This window comes from Talpa europaea, assembly GCF_964194135.1.
Source record: "Talpa europaea genome assembly, chromosome: 7".
NCBI classification, from domain to species: Eukaryota; Metazoa; Chordata; class Mammalia; order Eulipotyphla; family Talpidae; genus Talpa; species Talpa europaea.
Window position 1 is genome coordinate 3,094,007 of NC_140074.1, and position 26,601 is coordinate 3,120,607.

At 67.9% G+C, this 26,601-nt stretch overlaps 1 protein-coding gene across 1 annotated transcript; it reads left to right on the top strand.

Moving 5' to 3' along the window:
- Window positions 1-551: 551 nt before the first annotated feature.
- FIBCD1 (fibrinogen C domain containing 1) lies at window positions 552-21,039 on the top strand (the record flags this gene model as incomplete). Its single annotated transcript, XM_084236752.1, has 7 exons — window positions 552-623; window positions 6,649-7,128; window positions 8,081-8,240; window positions 8,643-8,779; window positions 16,087-16,183; window positions 20,170-20,349; window positions 20,780-21,039. 7 exons carry the CDS (start codon window positions 552-554, stop codon window positions 21,037-21,039), a joined length of 1,386 nt encoding a protein of 461 aa, XP_084092878.1.
- Window positions 21,040-26,601: the final 5,562 nt, after the last annotated feature.

The following is a 26,601-nucleotide window of genomic DNA, read 5'->3' on the forward strand; positions in this document are numbered from 1 at the left end:
TGGGGGCCGCGGGGACCCGGGGGCCGGGTCTGCCTCCTTGATCTTGGCCTTTTGGAGGTGGACTTGACCATCGCGGCCCGCCGAGTGTGCGCGCGTGCGAGAGACCGGGGGGAGCAATAAAAGGCAAAGAGAGTCTGAGACAAAAAAGCCGGAGACGGAGCAGGGGTGGGGCGCGCGAGCGGAGGGAGCGCGCGGGGAGGCGCGGGAGCCGGGCCGGGGGCGGGGACGGCGCAGCGCGAGCGCAGGCGGGCGAGGGCCGGCGGTTCTGGGGCTCCCGCGCCCGCTCTCCCCCGCACACCCCCGCGCGGGCGTGCGCACACACGCGCACACACACACACGCGCGCACACACGCGCGCACACACACGCGCACACACGCGCACACACACACACGCGCGCGCGCGTCCGCCGGTCCGGGCCGCCCCTGCGCCGGGCACCGAGGCCGGGAGCCGGCGAGCGGGCACCACGCGCCGCGCCGGAGCCCGCGCCCACCCCGGTGCCTTTGCGCCCCGCAGCGGCGCGCCTGCCCGGGCACCCCGCGAGCCCCGCCGAGGATGGTCAACGATCGCTGGAAGGCCATGGGCGGCGCTTCCCAACTTGAGGAGCGACCACGCGACAAGCCGCAGGTACGCGGAGCCCGAGAGGGGCCGCGGGCGGGCGGGGCGGGGGCGCTCTGGGCCGCGGGGGGTGGGGGGCAGCGCGGAGGCAGGAGTTTGGGGCGCGCCGCCGGGACACCCGGGAAACCCTAGGCAGAGCCAGTGCCCTCCTTTCCTGCTTCAGGGCGGCTTGAACTCATGGATTGGGGTGCCCGCCCGGTGGCATCCACACGGAAGGCCTCCTTAGCCCCCAACAGGGCTGAGAGCTCGGTGTGACCAGCCTTTTACTTGCAGGTGTGACCACAGCACTCACCCCTCCTGACCCAGGGGTCCGCGTTTCCCCACCTGGAATGGGCATCTGGACACTGAGTGTCCAGGGCACTGCCCTGTCTAGGCACCCGGCTGACAACCTGCCTGTCCCCTCCCAATCCTCACACTTTAGCCAGCACCCCCCTTGCCCCCCAATCAATCAATACCCGCCTGGCGCAGATGGCTGGGGCTGCATTCTGAGTCTCCGCCGCCAGGCAGGAAAGAGACTGGAGGTAGCAGCTCCCGCTGCAGGGACCTCCGCGCAGCTGAGACTTGAACCTGTGTCGGTCCACAGGGTCTGGGTCGCTTCGTTTCACCCGGCCTGCTGCTGCCTCTTCGGGGCCAGAGGAGGGGGCAGGCCTGGAGGGTGCCCAGGGCTGTGCAGGGGAGGCAGGGAGGGCAGAGCCCGGGGCTGGAAGCTGAGTGAGGGGCCGCCTTGGGGCTGCCCCAGGCCCGGCTGCCGAGGGACTGGCGCAGGCAGGCAAATGAGGAGGCCTGCTCGCCACGGAGCGGGGATGTGGGGCTGCCCATTTTAAATTTCAAATTACTCCCAAGCAGATGTCATTGGGGAAGGAACTGTTCACGTTGGCAGCGCAGAAGGGGGAGGCAGGGGCGCGCCTTGGCAGGAGCTCAGCGTGCTCTGCGCTGTCTGAGGTGACAGGGCCATGGTGTGGGGGTCCAGCCCCAACAGTGTGCAAAGCTCTTTCCCAGCCACCCGCACAATCTCACTTGCTGCAGCTGCCTGGGGGCCAGGCAGGGGACGGTGGCTCAGAGAGGTCAATGTGTGTGCCCAAGTCACACAGCATGTTGGCAGAAGAGCAAGGATTTGAAGCCAGGCCTGACCCCAGGTCTCTCCCATACCTCCCAGGGGTGGGGTGTTCCTCTGTGATGTCAGTTCCACACCGAGCCATCCCCAGGTACAGTCTGTTCCTGCTGAAGTCTGACTTTCTCCCCTCCTGGGAAGAGCTGTCTTACCTCCCAGACTTGTCATTCAGGGTCATCCCCAGCCTGGCTCATTCTTCCTGCCCTTACAGACACGGGCTCTCTGTCATGTGCCAACCCCTAGTCTCACACGAGGCTGCCCATTTGCAAACTTCTGCTGTTTCATCTTGCTGGCACCACCAAGCTCCCAAACACATACACATTCATGCAGAGAGACCCTACATATTCTTCAAAACTTTCTAGAAAGCCACCTCCTCCAGGAAGTCTTCCCTGATGCCCATTGGCCATGCCTCGAAGTCCCAGTGGCACTGAGTCTGTGCTGCTCAGCTGCCTTTTGCTCACAGCCTTGCCCCCTCTTCCTGAGTCCCTCTTCCCTCAGGAGCTCCCTGAGGACACCTCTCCTTCTGGGCCCCTCTCTATAGCTCTTCCCCTGGGCCCAGACCCCAGCCCTCCCATGCAGCTCAGGTTGTGAGCTGAGGGTTATTTGCTAAATTGAATGGCGTGAAGCTCGGCCAGAGGAACTGTGGAGAGGAGCCAGCCAGGGCCGCTCTGTCTCAAGGGGAGGTGGTTTGCTGGGGAGCTGTTTGAAATGTGACTTTAAAGCCTCCTGGGTGGGCCCCGCTTCCCTCTGCTGTTTGTTCTGTGGGGAGACAATTCTAGCCGCCGCCAGGCCAGAACACAGCTTGGCATCAGAGGCAGCAAGGGCTGCGGCCTCCAGGGCCCGGGGTAAAATCACGTGCACCTCCCCCTCGGGCTTGTTTGAAGCTTCAGATGAGAGGGGAGGCCTCTCCTGGACCCTCCCTGCCCTGGCTCCCTCGGGGTCCGCTCCCTCAGGCCTGGGCCCCTCTCTTCCTTGTTTCTAGTTGCATTTCAGCCGTGGACGTGCTGGGTGACTCTGGGTCAGTCACTCCCCTGTCTGTTCCGGGCTTGAATATCTGTAAAATGGAACCCGCCATCCCCGGTCCCTCCGCACGGCCGGGCTGCGGCGAGGGGCCCGTGAAATGCAGCGCGTTCTGCCAACTGTCCAGTGCTGCGCGCTCTGAGGCGGCTGTTCTCAGAGTGGCCCTGCCCCTCCCGCGGCTGTCCGGGTCCCGCTGGCTCCTCTGCCCCGACACCACATCAGACCGTGCAGCTCCCGCCGGGAGCACCCTGAGGGGGTCGCCTCCTCCAGGACCGAGCTGCCGGGGCCACCTTCCCGCAGGGTTCGCCTTCCCGTTCTCATTTCCAGTGCCGGTCACCCCGGGCCGGCGGCTGGGGAGAGGAAGCCATGGGACGGATGAGGGACGGGAGGCTGGGAAACGGGTGGGGCTTCATGCGAGCCCCAGGGTGCAGACGGGGCGGGGGGAGCTGGAGGGACAGGCCACCTTCCTCCTTGGGCCTGCTCAGCTGGGTGTGTGATCCCCAGGGCAGGGCTCCCCTTTCAGGCCGAGTCGGGGTGTCTGATGACCTCCTCGGCCTGGGTGTCCTGGTCCAGCTGCGTCCGCCCCTGTCCGGCCTCAGCTCCTTATTTGCTGGGTGACCTTGGACAAGCTGCTGGCTCACGAGGGCTTCCCTGCGCCCCCTCTGAACGAGGGGCTCTCACCCCTCGGGGTGGAGGATGACAGTCGGGAGTTCGGGGTTGCTCCGATGAAAGGACCGAGGGATCGACATGACTCTTCCAGCCCCGGGTCCTCCAAGGGGGCTGGCGGTCGAGCCGTTCCCCGACCAGGCGTCCCGGCGGGGAGGGGGGCTCTGGCTTACCCCAGACGCCGGCCCTTCACGCTTCCAAAACTTCTAAAAACATTCCAGAAAGGAAAAAAAAAATCTCCTGGGGAAGTTCTTCCTGGTGTCTAACCCGAACCCTGCACCTCCTCCACGCGGGGCTTGTTGGTCACTGGCCCCTCCCCGGCCGGAGAGCACAGCGGGGGGCCCGGGAGCCCCCCTTCTGGCCAGCTCCTCAGGAGTTCAGTGGCCAGCCCAGGGTGTCCGGCCAGCCCAGGGGTGCGGCTGTGGTGGGCATGCCCCGGGGCCAGGCATGCAGAGGAGGCCCGGCGGGGGCTCAGAGGCCGGGGCGCACGAGCCTCAGCATGCGGGGCACTGGAACGGGCAGGGGGCGGCGGAGGGCAAGGCCGTGGGGGGCTGGAGTGGGCTGGGGCGGCGAGGCGGCAGGGAGATGAGCGTGACTTGGAGGATCTGCACCTTCAGAGGGCACAGCGGGGACAGGAGGCGCCAAGAAGGCAGCGTGGCCAGAGCCAGGTGACTGGCAGTGCAGGGCGGGGGTGAGCGGTGAGGGAGGGAAACCCAGGGGGCACCAGCTTTGGAGGGGACACTTGGCGGGGGCGCCATCCCGGCCGGAAACCAGCAGAGCTCAGGTTTGGGGTGAGTGGGCTGGAGGCCCAGGTGGGTCATCCTGTGTGTATTGGGGGGAGGGAGTTCCCTCCCCGGAAATGGACCCTGAGCCAGGGCTGACTGAGCTGGAGGCTTGGAACTCAGGGTAGGCAGCTGCCCTGGTCCTTGCTCCCTTGAGCTGCTCCCCTGGGGGCTGGGGGTCCTCCTCAGAGCTCACAGAACAAGCCCGCGGGCCCTCCTCCCTCGTCTTCGGGGCCCCAGAATGACAAACAGAACCACCAACTCCTCACCTGAGGGGTCTCTAGGACTCCCCCCAGCCGGGGCCTGGGGCTCAGGACAGGAGCTGTTCATGGCTCCTGAGGGAAGGTGAGGACTCCCCAGGGACTAGGGGCGGGGGCAGGGTCTGGGTGCTCATCCCCCCCCAGGCACACTCTGTGCCTGAGCCCCCCTGAGGGCCCCACCACACACCCACACTCATGGCTCTCCCGCTCCGGAACCCCACGGCAGGTTTCCACCAGATAAACAGCCTCCTGCCCTTGACTCGGGGCTCCTGGGAGACGGGAGGCCGGCGCAGCTTGCACCCCGATCCAGCTGTGCCTGGACTCCCTCCAGAGGGAGACTGTCTTCCTACGAGGAGTGTGATCTCAACCCAGCCGGGCCTGCTCCCACCCAGCTCCCATAAAAATCCGGGGGAGTGAGTGAGGCCAGGATTGGTTGGCAGGAGGCCTCCTTCACCCTGGCCCCCCGCCCCTCCGGGTTGCCTCTGGGGACTGGGCGCACAGGAGAGACAGCTAGGGCAAACGCCCCCCTCGGGGAGGCACCCCCGGGGCTTTCAGCCTCCCGCTGCCCCTGACACCGGTCTGTCTCGCTCTCCCCTTGGCCAGAGCTGCCTGGGCAGCCACTGACCTGGGCAGGCTCCGGGGTCCCACAGGACAAAGCCTCTGGCTCCAGCTGGGAGCTCACGCAGGTGGCTCGTGGCACCTGCAGGCCTTGAACCCCGCACTCTGGGCTCCCCTCCCTCCCGCAGCCTGGGGGGAGGCGTCCTGTGTGTATCAGCTTCATCCCGCAGACCCCCGGGGTGTACCCTGCTCCAGCCTCAAGATCTGCTCAACACCCCTCTTGTCTCGGGCAGATTCCTTTGCCAGGCGGGCAGATTCCTTTGCCAGGCGGGCAGATTCCTTGGCCAGGCGGGCAGATTCCTTTGCCAGGCACGTAAGCCGTAAGCCGCAGCCCAGGAGCGCAACCGGCTCCGCGCGTTTAAGGTGATCTCCGAGGACGCTGCTCCGCTGCGTGAGCCGTTTCACCCCCGCCCGTGGAACCCCGGCCTGCAGGGGCCCCCTGCAGCTCCCCCCATTCTGTGCCCTCTGCCTTCCCTCCAGGGACCAGGGCCTGGGGGGTGAGGAGGGCGGGAGCCCGAGAGGCAGGGGCTGCGGAGGCGCAGGGGACACGGCTGGCCTTGGCCTCTCCAGCGGGGGACCTTAAGCCGTTCACTCGGCGGGGCTCGAGCTGCTCGGGGCAAGGTGCCTCCCAGGGGCTCAGAGGGTGGCAGGACAGGCAGCTGACACAGCCTGGTCTGGACGCCCAGTCACGCCGCAGGCCGGGGGACCCACAGTCCTCAGCCGGCAGCTGGACACACAGGCCCCGCCCGCGTCCCGGCCAGGGTCACGGCGGCTCCAGTGCGGGCTCCCGGCTCGCCTTGGGTGAGGGGCCTCTGCTCTCTGGGCCTCAGTTTTGCCATCTGAGAAATGAGCCCCAGCACAGCGTGGGGCTGGGCGGCTCTTGGTGGCGAGCCCGGCGTGCGCTCGGCCACGGGGCGGTGCCCCCCGCGCGGGAGGAAGCTGCTGGCCGCAGGCGACTGGGTGGGAGGTGGCGTCGCTGGACAGGGGCTAGCCTGGAGGTCATGAGCCTCTGCCCACTGGGCGCTTAGGCCCGGGCCCTCCACCACCTCCCCACGCAGCATGGCCGCCGGGGGTGCGCACCCCCTCCCCGCCCCCACCTCCATCCAGTCGCCAGGATTGCCCTGCGCCAGGTGGGGTGGTCCCTGCCCCGGAGGCTCACAGTACAGGCGCGGTTCCACAGAGTTTCCCCGTGTCCAGGCGAGGACACTGAGGCTCAGCAAAGTGAGGTCCCCCTCCCAAGGTCAGGGGCAGCACAAGGAAAGCCCCCCCCATTGGTCTCCCCGGCTCTGCCTCCTCCGTTCTGCTTTTCCTCCTCGGCATCTGTCTCCCCGCGTCTCTGGCTCTTGCTAGATCGGTGTGTCCTCTGTCTGTGCCCTCTCTGGGGTTCTGTCTCTCGTGACCCCCCCATCCCCTGAAGGGAGTCCTCTGAGCCTTGTCCAGGCCTCCCAAGGGTGGAGCCCTGCCCTGAGCTGCCAGGCCCTCCCCACCGAGCAGGCAGCGCCCAGGCCTGCCTCTGATGCCGCCCATCTCTCTCCTGTCTGTCCGTCTGTCTGTGTGTGCCCGGGACTGGCCCACAGCGGCCCGGCTGCGGCTACGTGCTGTGCACGGTGCTGCTGGCGCTGGCGGTGCTGCTGGCCGTGGCGGTCACCGGCGCGGTGCTCTTCCTGAACCACGCCCGCGCGCCTGGCACGGCGCCCCCTCCCGTCGTCAGCACCGGGCCGGCCGGGGCCAACAGCGCCCTGGTCACCGTGGAGAGGGCCGGCAGCTCGCAGCTCAGCATCCTCATTGACCCGCGCTGCCCCGACCTCGCCGACAGCTTCGCCCGCCTGGAGGGCGCCCAGGCCTCCGTCCTGCAGGCGCTGACCCAGCATCACGCCGAGCCTCGGCTGGCGAACCCGCAGGAGCAGGAACTGCTGGACACCCTGGCCGACCAGCTGCCCCGGCTGCTAGCCCGGGCCTCGGAGCTGCAGGCGGAGTGCATGGGGCTGCGGAAGGGACACGGGGCGCTGGGCCAGGGGCTCAGCACCCTGCAGAGCGAGCAGGGCCGCCTCATCCAGGTAAGGGGCCCCAGGGCCGGGGCGGGTGGGGGCTTGCTGTCCGCGGGGCCCACCCTGTGCTGTGCCTGATGTCCACACCCCCTTGGTCCCCCGGTGCCGGGACCAGGGCCTGTGGCTGTTCCCATCGACAGATGAGCAGATGAGGCTGAGCGGTGACCTGCACCCAGCGCCACACGCTCCTGGCCCCAGGGTTCAAACCCAGTTTTTCTCCTTCGCGCCGTGCTGGTGCAGCCCCCGAGGCTGCCGGCATTCAGGTCAATTTCGGGGCCCGGGCAGGGGCTGCCCGACGCTGGGTGCAGGGGAGACGAGGGGAGGCAGGATGTCACCTCCATCAAGGTTCAAGGTCCCGTGGTCCCGTGGCAAGTCCTCTTCCCCCGCTGTGCTGCCAGGCCCGGAAGAGGGGCGCCCCCGCCCCAGTCCCCCCCACCTCATGGCCATTCAGTGAGAAGAAGCGGCCAGCTGAGAGCCCAGCCAGAGCCTGCCCTGTCCCAGCCACTCCGTCGCATCCCTGCCCGGCCCCAGGCGGGCCCCGCAGGCTCCCAGCAGGCCCGAAGGTCTCTGGCACGTCCTCGGACCCTCCCCCTCACAGCGCCGGGGATTTCTGGCCACTTTGCAGAAAGGAAATCGAGACTAGTGATAGGTGGTGCTTGGTGCAGGGCACCGGGAGGGGGTCAGGCCTGGCCTCTGGCCTCTGGCGCCCTGCCCAATTGCCACCCCTATCCATCACCCTGTGACTCAGGCCCTCCGGGACAAGCAGTCAAACCCCACTGACAGCGGCCCCAGCCCCTTCCGACGCCCTGCCCAGCAGCCCTAGACCATGGGCAGTGGCCCCTCTTGCGTGGCGCTGCCGTGGGGAGTGCCCACCGTCAGGCGGTCTCGGTGACTGATGGGGCCTCCGGGGCGGGGAGCGGGGCGTCCTCATCACCAGCCCCCACCCACCCTGCGCTCACAGCTTCTGTCCGAGAGCCAAGGGCACATGGCCCACCTGGTGAGCTCGGTCAGCGACATCCTGGACGCCCTGCAGAGGGACCGGGGGCTGGGCCGGCCCCGCGTCAAGGCTGACCTGCAGAGGGCCCCGGCCAGGGGATCCCGGCCCCGGGGATGTGCCAACGGTGAGTGGCTGGGTGCCAGGCCCCGTCCCCCAAAGGCAGGGAAAGCTAGGGAGAGGGTGATGAGGTGCCTGGGGCCCAACCTCGCTCCTCGGTGGCCTCCTCTTCACCCCCAACACCCCACAACCCTGAGAAGACCCGCCGCTGCTGGCCAAGGCCCCCGCGGCCTCACCCCCGCTCCTGTGGATCCCGGACCCTGGGCCCACCCTCAGATGAGGAAAGTGAGTTCCGCCCGGGTGCCTGCCCAGGCCTCGGGGAGCGGCAGGGCCAGGTCTGACCCCGAGTGGGCTGTGGGGCCCACGCGACATCGCCGGGTGGACAGATGGACAGTCAGAGAGGCCCGGGGCTGACAGGAGGGTGGGCAGCCCAGCGCCCGCCAACGCCCTGACCCGCCTCCCGCCCCAGGCTCTCGGCCACGCGACTGCCTAGACGTGCTCCTGAGCGGGCAGCAGCAGGACGGCGTGTACTCCGTGTTCCCCACGCACTACCCCGCCGGCTTCCAGGTCTACTGCGACATGCGGACGGACGGCGGCGGCTGGACGGTGAGTCCCGGCGGGGCGGGGGTTGGCCCAGGAGGCCTGTGACCCTGGGGTGCTTGGAGCAGCCTCTCAGTCTGCCTCCCACCCTTAGTTCAGCCCTGCCTGGGCGATCTGTCACCCCCACCAGCTCGCCCACGATCTCCCCCAAAGTTCACACCCACAGAAGCCAGAACCACCAAGTATGTGTCCCAGCTAAGCCGGGGGGCCCGGAGTGTGCCCAAGCCAAGCCAGGGGGCCTCTGCGTGTGCCCAAGCTGAGCTGGGGGGGCCTGGCACGTGCCCAAGCCAAGCCGGGGGGCCCAGTGTGTGTTCTGGCCCAGCCGGGGGGCCCTGGGAGCTGCCGTCTCCTGTCTTGAGCCGCCTTCTGCCCAGGAGGCGCGGCCCTGCCAGAGCAGTGGTTAGGGGGCCCTGGAAGGTGTCCTGGGGTGTTGGCAAGGTGGGGGACCTGTGCTGACATGTCTCCAGGGTGCTCACATGTGGAGTTACAGGGCGCGGGGTCAGGAGGTGAAAGGGCGGGCGCAGCTGCAGGCAGCAGCGAGCTGAGACCCTCCCATGCAGTCTGGGCGGGCGAGAGGACGCTGCCCGTCTCACCAGGGAACCAGCGAGCGAGCTCGTTGACTCTTCAGTGCCCTCATATCCAGCGAGAAGAGATGGAAAATTCCAGAGGGGGCTGCATAGAGGGATGTGAGGCCGGGGGCAGCCTGGGTCAGTCTTGAAAGGGGTCAGCTGTCTTGGGGGGGGGGTGAAACGGAGGAGGCCCCACCTGCGCGGGGCTGGGGGGCGGGGAGCACATCGGAGGGCAGAACCTGCCTCGGGGAGCTTGTGTGAGAGCAGCTGAGACTCCCCAAAGACCCCAAGACAGACGTGCCTCTAAACCACTCTGCAGGCTCTGGAGGAGAGCTTTTAAATGTGCCCGGTCCACGTCTGGGGCTAAAAGCTCTTTTGTTTTCCTAACTCAGAACGTGTGAGTTATGGCTCCTGCCTCTGGGAGCCCCTGGGCAGGCAGAACAGCACAGACGCACCAGAGCCCAGAAATCAGCGTTAAGGGCCGGGACAGGCTTAATGAAAGACCGAGACGGCGGCCAGGCCGTGCGTCTTCCCAGCGCGTGGACTTCCAGTCTCCCGGGAAGTCAGTCAGGATTTGGGCGGGAGGCGGGTAATTCCGAGGCCTGGCTGGGCTTCAAGCCGTTAGAAGGGAGTCCGCGGAACGTGGCTTGGCTCAGCCCTCGCCCAGAGCAGGGTCAGATCTGGGCCCCCGGAAGAAAGGCAGAGCTGGGCTGAGGTGCTTGCTTGGCCGATCAATGTCAATATCAAGAGCAGTCTTTACCCATAGACCTCCGGGCATCTGTCAGGATCACCTGCCACGGGGAATCTCTCGCAAGCTCAATTGTCGTTTGGGAAGGAGCTGGCCGACGCCTCCCGGCCCTGTTGCCATCCATCCTAGTTAGGCTGCTTGTCCAGGTGCCGGACCTGAGAGCCGACCCTGGATGGCTCTGCTCACTGGACAGGGCGCCAGGCTGGACAATCCCGCCAGCACCTGCTTCCTGCCAGCCCAGGCGGCACTTGACAGTTTGTAGATCGTATACTGCTCCGACACCCTCCCACCTGCTGGAGGCCCACAGGGCAGCCTCACAGAGGGCAAGAGATTTGCCTAAGGCCGCCCAGCAGATGAGTGACCCACTGGGGCAGCGCCGAGGCCAGAGGCCCAGCCTGGTGCTCAGCTGTGGCACGTCTGTGACGCTGGTCCACCAGTCCAACCCCAAGCACCAACCACAGGGATGGGCAGCGAGCTCCCAGCTAGTGGGGAGCGGGCAAGCCAGCTGACCTGGGTGAGGGCTGCAGGTCTGGGGTGCCCTGGGGAGCTCCGAGGAGAGCCCCCAACCAGCCCGGGGCGACCAAGAGAGGCTTCCGCTCAGGGCAGGCCCGAGCGCTGGGGATGAAGCGGGTGGCATGTTCCAGACAAAGGGCACACGTGTGAAGGGCCGCAGGGGCTGCGGGTGTCTGGCATGTTCTGGGTTCGAGGAGCTGCGGGAACACGAGCTTGAGGGGCCGGGGCCGGGCAGGGGAGGCGGGGTGGGTGGAGTGCCCACACCGGGGTCTGCCTGGGGGTTCTGCCCCGCGCCCCATAATCACCGAAGGCACAGAAGGCAGCCTGTCCAGCGCCTCCCACCTGGGGACCGCGAGCTGAGACCCCAAAGCCCCGTCCCGCCGGGCCACGCTCTGCCAGCCGGGGCACGGCTGGCGCCGGCAGCTGGCTCACAAGTGCCTCAAACAGGCCCTGCCGGGGAAGGGGAAGAAGGCCCCCCTCTCCGCCTTCCCCCTCCTGCCCCTCCCTCCCCTGCCCTCCGCGAGCCCCTTTCCCGCCCCACCTGAGCGCCCCAGGCGGGAGGAAAATCCCTCCCTCACTCGGAAGACATCAAAGGAAGCGCAGCCAGCAGCCAGATCAGACGCAGGGAGAGATGAAACGCTCCCTGGGCGCCCCCCTCCGGGAGCAGCTCCTGCCAGGGCGCCCCCCCCCCCCCTGGAAAGGCAGGGCCTCAGGACTCCGGAGTCCACCAGACAGGACACTCCCCCTGGGGACACGGCTCCCCCCTGGCGGCCAGCGCTCCCCGTGCAGAGGCCGGGCGGCCGGGGCCTGCGGGGACCTCGGCACCCTGGGCTGCTGGCCCGCTCAGGGCGGACTCCCCGGGAGGGGGCGCAGGCCTGTCACTACGCATGACGGCGGCGCAGGCCACTCCACGTGCCCTGGACGCCTTCCCCAGAAAGCCCCCTCCTCCTCCCCCCGAGCGGCTGGGGCCGTGGGGGCGCTAGTCTGTGCCGAGCACTTGAGAAACGGCAGCCTCGAGCCGAGCTTGCCAGGAGCCGCGGCCGGCCTGCCAAGCCTGGGAACGGGGCGCGGCGCCAAGCCCGGGGGTACCATTTTCAGTCAACAACAGGCGTGGGCCCGCTTCCTTCTGGGCGAGGCGGCTGGTCCTGGAAGGAGGGACGTGGTGCCGTCAGACCAGCCGCGTTCCCTTGTGTCTCGGCTGAGACCCTGCAAGGCTGCGAGTGGGGACTTTGCAGAAAGGGAAACTGAGGCTGGGAAGGGGTTGTGCCTTGTTTGCGGTCACATGACCTGCGAGAAGCAGAGCTGGGATTTGAACTCAGCTCGGCCTTATTCTGGAAACTGTGCTCTTGCCGGCAAGCCCTGAGGCCTCCTGGGGGTGCTGCCCGGAGGCGTCCGGAGGGATTTGGGGAAGCTGGCGGAGCTGCCCAAGGTCACCTTTGAAGGACCGTGTTCGCTCCTCAAGGCCAAGTTCTTAGTTCTTTGAAAACGAGAAGGCCCTGCCACAGCCCTCCCCACCTCCTCCCAGAATCCCCGCGCAGGTGGACGCCGCAGCAGCACAGCCAGCACCGCTGGATTCTGCCTGCAGCGGTTTCTGTAGCAGCTTCATCACAGTCTAGGAGAAATCCCAGGTGCTGCTTCCTGGGAACCCTGATGAGTCGGCAAACACCCCCTTCCCTGCTTCTGGGGTTTGGACCCACCCGTCCCTCGGCGCTTCTGACCACCTTCAAGACTCTGCTCAATGTGCGGTTCAGCCGAATGTCTCTTCCTCCGGGAAGCCCTCCTGGGCCACCCTCCCAGTCACCCCAGCAGCTGGCTCCTCCTCTGAGCTCCCGGCACATGTTACAGCAGCTGTTGGCATCCTGAATGCTCGGTATTCCAGCACATTTAACCATCACCCGCTCTCTGAGCACAGGGCCGTTAAAATCCCCATTTTCAGATGAGGAAACCGAGGCACTAGATGGAAGAAATGCGCCAGGCTGGGAGCTGCCTGCAGCTGCTGACTTCCGTGCCCATTGCTCCTGGGTCTGAGCTACCTGAGGCTGAGAGCGCAGGCACGCTGCGGGCACCTGGGGCAGCCTCTCTCCCTTGGCCAAAGAGAGAAGCCAAGACTGAGGCCGCACAGCCTGTTGCTGGAGTGAGAGAACCTGGGTCTCCTGGGGGTCAGCCCAGGGTGCTTCCGGGGCTCAGCCGTGCTCCGCCACTGTGAGGGCTGGGTCGGCTCCTGGGCGTGGGAGGAGCAGTGCCCCTCAGCCACCCTCAGCCTGGGGTTTTGGACACCATCGGACCTTCTCTTCTGGCCTCAAGGCTGAGGCCCCCTGGGCCTGCAGAGGTCACCCCGCCTCTCCCAACCTTGGTCTTCCCATCTGCCAAGTGGGCCCACGGCCACCTCGCTCCTGGGCAGCGGGGGAGGGCCGTGGCTGTCCTCCAAGCATTGGCTGGTGCCAGCCGGGGCGGACCTGGATGCGGAGGATGTCCGCTCCGTGCTTGGCACCCCTTTGCTGACAAGGAGCAGGTCTTCAGAGCCCAGCCCAGGAAATGACTTTGGGGGAGCCAAACTGGAGCCCCAGAGCAGCATGCCCCAGGGACACGTCTGACAAGCCAGGACAGGCAGCCACTCTCGTCGCTCCCTCCTGCTTCCTTCAGCACCGCCCGGCACCATCTGCAGGACCATGTGGCCCAGCACTCCCTTGGCAGGGCCCGCGGGCTGGGGAGACGCCCGGTGGCGGGCAGCAGGCTTCCGAGAGCGCACACCCCGCAAACGCACCAGCCGCCGGGCGACAAGGGTCCTTCTGCAGCAGCCGCTTTGCAGCCCGGGGCGGGGAGCTGGCCCAGGAGCCTGACGGCTGCGTGTTTCAGCCTCAAGGGGAAGAAACCAGCGTTTTGTTTCCGTGTTGCCCCTTACGGGGAGCTGGTGCGCAGGCAGGAGAGGGGGGCCCTGCGTCCTCTCCTCCCTCCCCTCCGGGGGCGTCCTGTCGGGCTGAGCCCGCCTCCGCCATCGAAGGCCATCCGCGGGGTGACTCGCACGCCCTCGCCCCTGGAGCCCGGAGACCCCCTGGAACTCGGAGCCACAGGGCCCCTCGGGCAGGCATCGGCACCAGCAGGACCCGCGTCCGGGGAACTTGCAGCCGCTCTGCAGGGGCGCACGGAGGGGAGGCCGGCTCCGGAGGCCGAGGTCCTCGCTGGGCTGCCCACGGGGGCTCCTGCCTGGCAAGGCGGCCACCTCCTGGCCGGCGTCCCCACACGGTGGGTCGGGCCCGCCCCTCGTGGCCCAGGCTGCAGCGACCCACCGGCAGACCACCGCGGCTGCTCAGGGGCCTGCCGCCGCCTCCGGAGCTGAGCGGCCTTTCCAGGGTGAGGAGGCGGCCCCGGTGCCCTGGCCGTCCTCACCCAGGGCCCAGGCCGCGTTCGGGCGGCCGCGGTCCCGAGACAGGCCCCCAGCTCGGGTAGGGGGAGAAGGGGCCGCACACGGTGGGCTCACAGGCCAGCTCTGGGCGCGGGGTGCCGGGCCACGCCGGCTCTGGGACGCCCGGCGACCAGCACCGGCCAGACCGGGGGTAGGACGTGGCCTTGGGCGTCCGGCCGGCGCAGGCCGAGGGCGGCGAGTGGGGTCGGGCTGCCGGCTCTGCAGCTCGTGTCCCCTGAGTGCCGACGGCCAAGCCTCTTGCTCTCCTTCCGGAAGGCTGTGCTCACGGGGCGCGGGTGGCAGCGGGTGCCGTGGGCACAGCCTGTGGGGCCGGCCTCTACCACCCACCCCACAGCCTTCCTGCCCACCTTCCCCTCACGCCCAGGGCTCCCCTGTCCAGCGTCCAAACTTCATGTCCTGCCTGTGCACCCCACTTTCTACTTCCTCATAGTGATGACGGGGACAGCCGGGAGCAGGGCCTGTCAGGGGGGAGGGAGGTGGGGGGCGGGGACTAACCAAGCCACCTGGCAGGGGCAGGGGCTCCAGGAACCCACCGTGCTCCGGGCCCCCGGGGCACACCCACTCTCTCCCCGCTTTCTGGGGTTGTCCCCTGAGCCCAGGCTGCTCCCCTGTCCTCTTCTACCCAGTGGGCTCTGACAGTTTCCCCAGCTGGCACCTGGCATGGAGGGGCTCAGTGGGACACTTGGATGAATGAAAGAGGTGGGGGTGGCCCCAGGGAGAGAGGTCCAGGGCCCAAGCCTGGAAGGAAGAGTGGGTGCGGGGCCGAAAGGGCAGAGGACACCCCCTGTGTCTGCGCTGTGCCCTGAGCTTCTTCCCACAGCCAGGGACGGTGGGGGTGGTGGGGGTGGATGCTGCAATCTGCATTTTACAGATAGGGAAACTGAGGCTCAGAGAGGTGGAGTAAGTCACCAGGGCTCTGGGGCCCGGCCCTAATACCGGGGCCTTTCTTCCTCCCCGAGACCCCTCCCACCACCGCCTCCCCTCCTCCCAGCTGCGGAAGCTTCTGGGAGGGACAGCTGAGCTCCTGGCAGGATTAAGCCTTTCAAAGGGCACGTGCTCCGGATCCCAATCCCGCATCGATACTGCTCTCCAGGCCCCTCAGATCTCCCCTTGCCTTATCGAATTTCTTCCCCAGCAGCCCTTCTGAAGACTCACGGCTCAGGGCTGCCACGGAGTCCGGGTGTCTCCTCCCAACCCGACCTGACGACCTGACGTCAGGCCCCCCAGCACCCGGCCTGTGATGGACGCCCCCAGGCGCCCCCCCACCCCCGCCCTGGCCGTTCTGGGCCACTGAAATCAGGCTGCTTAGCTCACAGGCACAGCTGCCAAACCTCGAGGACCTCAGACGGCACAGATGGAGGCGCTGGGGCGAGGGGGTGCTGCCTCGGCAAATGAGCAAGGAAAAGGCTTGTTAAACAGAAAGGGCTGGAGCGGGAGGGAGCCAGGAACGGGGCTGTCAGCGGATCTTGTAAATACTCGAGGCCGCTCCGGCCAGGACCAGCGTGGTACTTATTTCAAAGCAATTTAACCGATGGGATTCCCGACTCCCACATCAAGAATGTTATTAAAATGAAGAACAGCGGCAGCTGGCGGCTCATCGGTACCCGGGTCACACCCCAGCCGGCTGCGGACGCCTCCTGCTCCCCCAGAAGCGACTGGGGCTCCGCTTTCCCAGGCCCCCCATCCCGGCCCCGGCTCTTTGCAGGGGGGGCCGTGACTTCAGGGGAGGCCAAGTCTGGGAGTGCGTGTCAATTCGTTTTTAAAAGCTCCAGAATGAGTTTTTGTTTGGCTTGTTTGGACCTGGGCACGTACATCGGCCCCATCTCCCCCTTGCTTGACACACCGAGGCCCGAGCAGGCCGAGGACCCGTCCACGGTCCCCGGGGCACGTGTGTTTTCTCTCCCCCACCCCAGCCCACGGCTGTCCCTTCTTGGGGGCGGGGGGTGCATTCAGCCCCACCCAGTCTGCCGCCTTGAGGCGCCCGAGCCCCTGCTGTGCTCCAGCGAGGGGCGTGGGGGGCCTAAGCTTGGTGCGCGCCCCCAGCCTCCCCTCCTTGCAGGTGTTCCAGCGCCGGGAGGACGGCTCTGTGAACTTCTTCCGAGGCTGGGAGGCCTACCGGGACGGCTTCGGCAGGCTCACCGGGGAGCACTGGTTAGGTGAGCGCCCCGACCCCCCGCGCGAGCATTCCTGCTGAGGATCGGCCCAGGCGGCCAGGTCCGGCCCCTCCGTCCCCCAAGTTTCCCAGGCCTCAGCCACCGCTCCGGCTCCCAGGGGCCGCCCGGGCCGGCGAGCAGCCGTCAGCAGGAATGAGGTCAGTGACACGAAGCTGCAGCCGCGTGCAGGCAGTGCAGTCACGCAGTGGGGTCCGTGGGGGCACCGGGGCAGGTGGTTACCCCGGGTCCAGTGAGCTGTGGGTGGCTCGGGACCTTCTGGAGATCCTGGAGGTCCAGGCAACCCCCAGACGGCCCTGTTCCCGGGGTCGGCGTGCCTGGTCACGGCGCTCCCGGTGACCCACAGCGCGCCCCTGCCTGCCCTGCCCCCTCTCACAGCTGGCACACAGTAGGGCTCTTACTGCTCCTTACTGTTTGTCTTAAAATCACCCCGCAGTTTAAAATTTGAATCTTGTATCATTTCATCCTAAAGACAAAACATCCACAGATATCACAGATCCGGGGTCCTGGATGTGCTCGGCGGAATTATGGCTAAAGTTGGGGTTCGGGATGTGATTCCCAGACCCAGAAATACCATATCACAGAAATACCATATCACATATCATAGCACAATTTGCCATTTGAAGCACGTTTTCACAGGACATTCTCCCTACCTCGAAAAGCAGAGGGCATGGGGCGAGGGGCGCCTGAGCACCATCTGCAGGCCCTTGTGCACCTGCCCCAGAGCCTCCCTGGCACCAGCTTGAGGGAGAGGGAGCCCGGACACGAGGGAGCACGGGCAGGAGGGAGCGCGGGCGCGAGGGAGCCTGGCAGGAGCAGAGCCAGGAGGCATGTGGCTGGCGGGGAGCACCCCAGGGGGCTGAGCACCGAGGTTTAGTCTCCAGTGGGGTCCAGCTCTGTCAGGGCCTCCAGTAGAACCCCTGGTAGATGGGTCGGTTGGTCCCGGTCATGGGGTCCCCCGCGGCCACTCCCCTGTGCACGCTCCCCTGGGTGGTAAACTGTCCGCCTCCCCCCAAACGGCGGTGCGTGAGGGAAGGGCCCTCTTGGCCTGACCTCTGCTGTGCCTGCTGCCACCCCGCGGTGGGCGCCACGACCACTGCCCCGACCCACTGGCCTCCTGTGTGCCGGCCCGGGTGCGCCGACCTGACACTCACCCCGCCTCGCAGGGCCGACACGAGTCACCAGCCAGCGTGTGTGAGCGTGAGCAGGAGTGTGCACGCATGTCTGCGCGTGTTGTCGGGGTAGGGCGCCCAGGCAACCTTTGAACCGTGTCCTGACCTGAGTGAACAAAAGCAGGGGCAGGACGGGGGTCGGGGGAGAGGAGCTTCCAGGTAGGGAGATGGCCCCCCGAGCCCCCCCCACCACGGGGCGTGTGAAGATGGGAGAAGGCGCCTGGGCCAGCGCTGCATCACCACCCACCCCGCTGGCACCGCGCTGACGCCTCCAAGGCTCGAGCATCTTAATTGAAATCTATCAGCAGCCACTGAGTGGGCGGAAGCAGCTAAGCAGGCCCTGATTAGCTCCAGGCAGACAGTGAGCCCTGACGAGAATGTCAACTCGAGGCGGCCCTCAGCACCCCTGCGCTGCTCCGTCCTGCTTCCCACACTCCCGCCCCCTCCCGCCAGCGCTTTGTCTTTCCTATTGAGTTACGGGAGCTCTTTACATATTAAGGTGATTGGTGCTTTGCCAGATGCACACGATACACAGTCACGCCATCATTTTTCTATTTTCTTTTTGTAACACTATTGCTTATGTCCTGGAAGTTCTGAATTACTATGAATTATTCTGCCAGGCTTTTCTTGCATATCTCCTGGGTTTCAGACCCTGCTTTCACCTCCCAGTTTTATTAAAAATAGACTTGGGGGCCTTAATCGCTGCCTCCTTCCTTGTTCTCTGAGATTTAGGTTCTGCTGGGTCAGCTCTGGGCTCACCATCCAGGGGGCCAGAGAGGTGGGGGTTTCGATTATTCCAGCAGATCAACAAGGGCTGGAGAAACCCAGAGAACAGTGATGGTGGGAGATGGAAGGAGGGAGGGAGAGAGCGAGAGGTGCTCTTGGGGAGAAGGGTGATGAGCGTGAACCAAGTCCTGAGGAACCCTAGAGGCCCCGACATCCTTCGGGGCACCCAGAGACCCCTCCTAGGCCCCAGCTGGCCCATCAGCACAAAGCATTCCCAAAGCCGGCAGGGAAAGGGATCTTCCAGCGTGCCTGCTCCACTGGTCCTCCTGCCCTCTTCCTGCATGGGGTTATTTATCCTGGGCCAGCACTGAAGAAGAGGAAGGAGCCTGGGCAAGCTGGCCTGGTTCAAGCCCAGCCGTGTGCCCTGGGCCAGCCGCTCGCCCGCCTGGGCCTCACTCTCCTCCTCAGCTATCAAGCGGGAAAGGAACGGCACCTGCCTCATTGCCCGCGGCGGCGGCGAGCACCTGGATAATGTGTGCAGCGGACCGGGCCCCGTCCTAAGAGCTGTCCAGGGATTCTTTAATTAAATTGGACTCATTCTAATTCCACCGGACTCATTGATCCGCAGGAAGCTCAGGACGGTGCCCGGCATGTGTGAGCCCCTGCAGGTGGCCGCTGCTGTCTCTGCTGCCTGCTGCCCGCCCTTTACAGTCGCTGGAACCCCCTGGCCCCTCACACCCGCCCCGTGAAGCCCACTCCCCAGTGCAGACTGGGGTCCAGAGAGGGGGTGTGGCTTGGCTGAGACTCCAGCCCAGGAGGAGCAGAGGGGGCAGGAGACCAGTAACTTGTGCTCTCAAAGCCTGGGTCCTCACTGGGTTCCCTTTGGGTGCTCCCCAGGTTCTCGCTGCATCCCTGGGGAGGAAGATGGACAGAGAGGGGGGGACGCTGGACGAGCAGGCCCATGCTGCTCTTCTCACGGGCATTCTTTGCCCTGACCCAGACTCGCAGCTGGACGGGGAGGGGTCCGCTCAGCCCTCGGGCCCGTTAGCTCACACGCGCTGACCTGTGCACGGCTGGACACCCAGGAAAGGCAGCAGGGAGAGGCTGATGAAATGTCACTAGATGCTGATAACTTGTAAGGGCCTTAATTAAATGTCCTGTTAATCAAGAGGTAATCGATATTGGTAAGGAAACATCTTGAGTGTGTGTGTGTGTGTGCGTGCGTGCGTGTGTACTTGTGTGTGTGTGCTTGCATGCAGGTGGGTAAAGGAGAGAGGGGGAGCCTGGTGTGAGACCCCCGAGCTTGGGTGTGGGAGAACTGAGGGGGAAGAACAGAGAGGGGGAGGAACCGGGTCAGGGGTTGGGGTACACAGTGAGGCCCTGGAGACAGGAGAAGCTCAGACAGCACCTCTGCCTCTCACCCACTAACCCGCATTTATTGAGCACCTGCTGTGTGCAGGGTGCCCTCAGATGCTGGATCCATCAACGAACAGGACAGACATGTTCTGTGGAGCTTCCACATGGGGGGGGGGTGGGCAGGGAAACAGGCACCGGGACACAGAATGAGAAACATGGACGGGGCGCAGCTGGGTTGGCAGAGGCTGTCCTCGCCCCGACTGGAGGTTGGGCAGCCTTCCTGGGGGTAAGACTGGGAACGAACAGAAAGTAGCCAGGTGAGGAGGAGGGAAAGGTGTCCCAGCAGAGGGAACAGCATGAGCAAAGGCTCAGAGGCAGGTTCAGTGTGTGAATACCAGATCTCATCTGCTGGAGCCCAGCGTGAGAGACTAAAGGTGCCACCACCCTTTCTGCAGATTCCTCCTGACCCCTGCAGTCTGTCTGCAGTGTCCAGCTCACACATCCGGAACACACAGCCCGACTTAAAGCGCCAGAGAGCAGCACACTTCAGTGAAACGCTGCTCGTCCTTGGTGCCCCGCTACCCGCAGGCCCGCGGGAAGAAGTAGCCCGCGGCTGGCGGACACAGCGGCAGTTGTCGTCCCTTACTGAGGCCAACCGCGGGGGCTGTGCTCTTGCCATCCTGCTCCCTAACTTCTGCCCGCTCTCCCCCACTCCAGGCCTCAAGAGGATCCACGCCCTGACCACGCAGGCTGCCTATGAGCTGCACGTGGACCTGGAGGACTTCGACAACGGCACGGCCTATGCCCGCTACGGGAGCTTCAGCGTGGGCTTGTTCTCCGTGGACCCCGAGGAGGACGGGTACCCGCTCACCGTGGCCGACTACTCGGGCACCGCAGGTGGGGTAGGGCTGGGGCAGGGCATGGGGCGGGGCATGGGGCGGGGTGGGGGGACAGCCGGGGCTCCCCACCTGGGAGGACACAGGAGGCCGTGCAGGTGAGCGCTTCCGTCCTCCCGGCTCGCGAGCCCAGCTTCTCGCCTCCAGTTGCAAGGCCCCCCCCCTAGGGTGAGGTCGGCAGGGCCCGGTGCCCACTTTGCAGAGAGGACAGCGAGCCCAGAGCCAGGATTCGGGACCCTGGGTTTGGGCTCTGCTGGGTCTCTAAGGTGGGGGCCGGAAGCCTCCTGCCCTGGCTCCTCCTCTCTCGGCAGACAGCAGGGAGGGCCCCGGGGTCAGGGCGCGGGAGGGCCGGGCGCAGGGCCCCCCCCCGGGCGTGGGGGTGCGGGGTGCAGGCTGCGCCCGCTGCCCCTGAGCGCCGGCCGCGCCCGCAGGGGACTCGCTGCTGAAGCACAGCGGCATGAGGTTCACCACCAGGGACCGCGACGCCGACCACTCGGACAACAACTGCGCGGCCTTCTACCGCGGCGCCTGGTGGTACCGCAACTGCCACACGTCCAACCTCAACGGCCAGTACCTGCGCGGCGCGCACGCCTCCTACGCCGACGGCGTCGAGTGGTCCTCCTGGACCGGCTGGCAGTACTCGCTCAAGTTCTCCGAGATGAAGGTCCGGCCGGTCCGCGAGGACCACTAGACCCGAGACCTCACGGCCGGCCCCGCCCACGGCCGCCGGCCCCGCCCCCGGCCGGCCAACCACGCCCACTGCCGGCCCCGCCCACAGCTGGCCCACCCCGCCCACTGCCGGTCCCGCCCACGGCTGGCCCACCCCGCCCACTGCTGGCCCACCCCGCCCACTGCCGGCCCACCCCACCCACTGCAGCCCCGCCCAGTACCGGCCCCGCCCACTGCCGGCCCCGCCGACGGCTGGCCCACCCCGCCCACTGCCGGCCCCGCCCACGGCTGGCCCACCCCGCCCACTGCCGGCCCCGCCCACGGCTGGCCCACCCCGCCCACTATGGCCCCGCCCACGGCCTGCCCACCCCTCCCACGGCTTGCCCGCTCCGCCCACTTCCGGCCCAGCCCACTTCCGGTCCACCCCGCCCACGCCGGCCCCGCCCACGCCGGCCCCGGCCCCGCCCTCAAGTCCATCCTCCGCCCGCGCACCCGAGCCCCGCGCGCAGCCCGGCTGACCCGCGCTGCACACCCGCCTCCCCTGAGAGCCCTCCTCACCCTCGCGCCGCCCCAGCCCCCGTTTGCCTCTGCTGATGGGGACAGGGCAAGCGCGACCCTCGAGTTCCGCCTGCCCGGACCGCTCGGGGCCCGGGTCTGCGCTGCGCCCCCGCCGCCCCCCGCCTGGCGCCCGCCCGCCTGGAGGCCGCGCAGACCCGGAGCAGATCCGAGGGGCGCGGCGGTCTTTGAAGCAGGCCTGAGGCCCGTCCCCGTCTCCAGGCGCCCGAGGAGCTGCCTCTCCCAGAGGACGGGGCGCGGCCGGTGCCCAGGGCGGCCTGGACGGGCGCCCCACGCGGCCAGACGGGCTGGGGCGCAGCTGCCCGGGGACTGGGTCCCAAGGGGGCCCACCCCCCTCTGCAGCACCCCACCCGATGCAGCCCTTGGCTGCTGCGCCCAGCTGCCTCCCTCGGGCAGCAGGCCCAGCCCACCCGGCGCAGGCCTGGGGCGCAGGCCAGGGAGGACTCTCCGGTCTCCGGACTCTGGAGACCTGGGCCGCCCCCACCCCCACCCATCTCCAGGGTCTCCGGGCCCTGGGGCCTTCTGGGGGCAGCCTGGGGGTGGAGGCCTGACCCGAGGGCTGGGGGCCGATACGGGTCCCAGGAGGCTGATGTCTCCGTGGGGCGCCCCCCCTGCTGGGGGCTGTGGGAGCTGCCCCCCTGTGGGGAGGGCTGGAGGCCTCCGGGTGACTGGGGACCGCGCTCGGCCCCGCCACCCCTGCAGGCACCTGCTCGCCGAACCCGATGACCTGGACACAGGTTCCGGCAGCCTCGGGACCTGAGGTTTGAGTAGAAGCTGCTGCGAAGTTCCCACCTGTGGGGGCGTCTCTGAGAGTGGGGCTCTGCCCGGATGCCAGTCAGCACCAGCCACCCCTTCTCAGCCAGCAGGGGAGGCTCCCCTCGCAGGACGCCTGAGGCTCCCGGGGGAGCAGCTGCGGCTCCTCTCTCCTTCCCCTCCCACCGGAGTCTGTGCTTGACTAACAAGTGTGCGTGGGCCAGGGAGAGGCCCAGGGGGCCGCTGACACCGGGCGCCCTGGCCGGCCCCTGTGGCTCCAGCTGGGCATCAGCGTCTGGCACGGCTCTGGTGGCCAACACTTGGGCGCCGGGGAAGACCGCGGCCCCGCCCTCTCGGCACGCAGCTGGGCGCCAGAGACAACCAGGAAACAGGCCCTGAGGCCCAGAGCCGAGGTTGGGGGCCCCACGGCCCCAGGCTGGAGGCGGCCTCTGCTGCCCGTTGTGGGTGCCAGCCACTGTGTAGACAGTGCCAAGCGCTTTCTGATCTGTCATCAAGCAAACTCCTGGTGGGTGAGATGGTCATGGAGTCACAGACGTGCGCGCGTCAGGAGGCCCAGCCGGCCGCGAGCAGAGGTGCTGCAGCCGGGCCAGGGGTGCGGGCGAGGGGGCCTCCGTGCCTGGGTGCCCGCCCCCGTGTCTGGCCCAGCTGGAGACACCCCCTTCCTTCCGGAGCCGCGGTGCCTGCCCGAGCGCGCCAGCCCTGCTCCCGGCCCAGCCCCAGCCCGCCTGGGGGCACAGGGAGCTGCAGCTGCAGGGACGCAGGCTGGTCATGGTGGGAATAGCCAAGGCCGGAGCACCCCCTTTCTCAAAGCCCCCCTCCCGGGCTGGTGCTGGGCAGAATGGTGGCTGCACCCCCGCTCTGGGCGGGGCCTCGGGGAGCAAGGTTGCCCTGGCCTGGAGGTGCCCCGGGGCAGCTCAAGTCCATGGCTCTGCTGAGCCGGGAGGGGGTGTGGGGGTGGGCGTGCCGGGAGGGCCCGTAGGAACCGGGTGTGCGCAAGGGGTCACCTCTGGTCACTGCACTGGAACCCCGTCCCCAGGGGCCCCCAGTTGGTGCTTCGGTGGTGGGGTGCGGGGTCCTGCAATCGCCGGCCCCCTCCTCCTTCCCTCCTTCCTGAGACAAGGAGAGCAGCCCCGTGGGGCCGAGGTGGTCTCCCCTGGGGCGCACTTATCTCCCACCCAGGCGTCCCGACGTCCACAACATAGGGAGGCCCTGGCCTCATTCCTCACCCCCCCCCCCGATTTCAGCTACATCTCTGACAGTTAAACCGGAGCCCCCCCCCCACCGCTGTCACCTGAGCTCCCCTCGTCCAGAGGACGGACGGCCCCGGGTTTCCATCCCGACGACCTCGGCTCAGATGAGGACGGCGCTGGGGCGCCCCTCGGCTGCCGTGTCCCCGCGCGGCTGCCTGTGTGCGGGTTTGATGCTTGTCCTGGGGCGGAGCAGTCACCCAGAGCCCACGGCTTCCTGGCCCCGCGGGCCCTGCCGGCCGCCCCCCCCCAGGCAGGCCTCTGGCTGGGGCTGGAGCCCCGGAGCTGGGACCGCGTCCCCGGGACCCAGAGGCTCGGAGAGGCGCAGCTCCCGTGCCAGCTGCACCTGCGCGGCGGGAGGGGCGCGTGTCTGCTGGCGGGGCCGGGGCACTGGGCCTCCGCTCTGGCATTCGGGAGGGCTGCACCGTTGGGGGCGCGCAGGCCCAGCGAGAAGGACCCCCGCTGTGGCCGGGGGGCCAGCCTCCCCAGGGCCCCAGGGCCCTCACCTGCCCCCGGGGGAGGGCTGGCCCAGCCCAGCGGGCCAAGCAGCGGGCAGGACTCAGCGGCCTGGAGGGCGGAGGTGGGACCTCCTCGGGTGGGGCTTTGGGGGGTGGATGGGCCCCCAGATTCCCCCTGTGCCCAACAGGGAGCCCGTCCGCAGCTTGCCCAGGGCGGGCGTGCGTGTTCCTGTCCCCAATAAAGTCTCGTGGTCACCGCCCCGGCCTCCGCCTTGATCCCTGCCAGAGCCCCCTCCGCGCGCCGGGGCAGACGCCGGCACCCACCCGCCCTGCGGGCCCCCTGAGCGGCCACCGCCCTTGTGAACACGACGGCTCTGAAGCTCCCGAGGGGCAGGAGGTCCCGGGGCAGAGCCAGCCGGGCCTGGGCAGAGAGGGCCGAGGCGGAGGAGGTGACCCGCCCCCCGTACCCGCCGCGCCCGCCAGCCGGGAGCCATCCGGGCCGCCAGCTGTGCCCGCGCCACCCGCGCCTGCCGCTCCCACCGCCGCGAGTGGGCCTGGGCTGGGAGGCGCCGATGCCCGGCCTGAGGCTCCGGTGCAGACGCGCCCCTGCGGTCACAAAGCCGACCCCTCGGGGCCCCCTGCGGGAAGACCCTGCTCGGCTCCCGGGCCCAAGGGTCGCGGGGGTCTCGGCCAACGAGGTCGCAAGTCAGGAACCAACCACCGCTCCCTGCGGCACGAGGGCCCAGCCGGCACCCCCGGAGCGTGAGACGGAGGAGCCCGGCCCGACCCTGCGGGGGTACCAGCGGGGTCTCCTGAGCCCCAGCATTGGCCAGCCTGGGAGCTCACCCCCCCCCCCGCCCCAACACCCCCCCCCGCGGCTTCCCCAACCTGGGGGAGAAACAGACTCAGGAGGGGCCTTGGCTGAGGACGCAGTGGAGGGGCACGGAGCCCGGTTCCAGGGGCTCGCGGGGCGCTGAAGGCCTGGGGAGGAGGGGTGCGCCATCGGGACCTGGCCCAGCTCAGTGGGGCCGTGTCACCCCAACAGCTCCCGCCCCTGCTACTCTGAGACACAAGGGCTGGGGGATCACGATCCCAGGCGATCGGTCTACCTGGACTTGCTGCTGCTACTCAGGATGGTTTCCCGGCCTGGGGGAAAGCAGGCCCCGTGGATTGCTCCCCCAAAGCTGAACCCCACCCCTGCACCCACCCCAACACCACGCAAAGCCGCTGCTCCTGAAGCCCAGCCCTGCGGCTCTGGCCCCACTGACCGCCTGGCCCAGCCTCCCCCTGCGGCTCGACTTTCAGGGGTGCAGACGCCTGGTCAGCACTGTCACCCCTCGACTTCTGGGGAGGGGGCCGGTCCCTGGAAGGGACCCGGGCAGTGCACTTGGAAACAATCTCTGGTTGGAACCTTTGGCACCTAATCCGATATCAGATGTGACCCCAGCACCCTTGCCCGGGAGTGGGGCTGGGCTACGAAGTCACATGCACCCCCAAACCCTCGCGCAGCACTGGGCTCTGTGGCCACTTCCCAGAGCTACAGGCCCCATCCTGAGGGCCCCGGGCCAGCAGCTGTTCTTGCAGCCCCAGGTCCAGTGGCCACGAGGAGCTTTTCTCCTGGGGCCCTGGGGTAGCTGGGGATCGCTCCCCCTGTCCTCCCACCCCCACAGCTGCCGGGGGGCCCACAGAGCACAGCGAGGGAGGCTCAGAGGCCAGGGTGTGGTCTCACTGGGCACCAGTGACCCGCTGTGGCTGCCCCAATGAACCCAGGTGCGACCCGCCAGCACCATGGGGAGTGACGCCATGGCTCGTCCCACCCCTGCCTGGCCTGGCAGAAGCCTCGCCCTCGCCCTCGGAGGCTGGCGTGCATCCCACGGCGGGGACCAAGGTCGCCCCCAGGCTGCCTGCCTGTGCTTGAGCCTGTCCTCCCCCCGCTGGATCAGAGAGTCCAAGTCCCCCCCAACAGGCCGGGCCGAGAGTAGCAGGGGCGCGGGGCAGAGGAGGGGCCGAGAGCAGCAGGGGCGCAGCGGGCCCCAGCCATCCCTAGGACAGCGGCAGCCAGCAGGCCTCGCGGGGCCCCTGCGGGCTCTCAGCGGAGGTAACTCCAAGCTGGGTCTGCGCCAGGACCCTCAGGGACGCCACTTGACACTGGCCGGTCACCGGGAAGAGGGAGGGGCCTGGACTGCAGGCCCCGTCACACCCCGTGCCAGGCCTTCCCCCATCGGCCCGCCCCTCCTGCCCAAAAGCCTCCCAGCTTAGCCTGCAGGCCCTGTGCCAGGGGAGACCCGGCGGTGTGTGCCCACAGGCCGGCCGAGGGCGCTGCAGCCTGGCAGGGCGGCAGCAGCGGTGAACACCCTGAGAAGGGAGCGGGAGGCCAGAGGCCACCCATGCCCAGGACGCCGGTGGCCCCAGTAATGGCAGTGCCCCAGCCCCCCACGCCGCAGGGGAGGTGCGAGCAGGTGACCACACACGAGTCCCCACGGGACTGGGAGCTGGTGCCCTCCACAGTGGGCCGGCGGGCACCCTCCC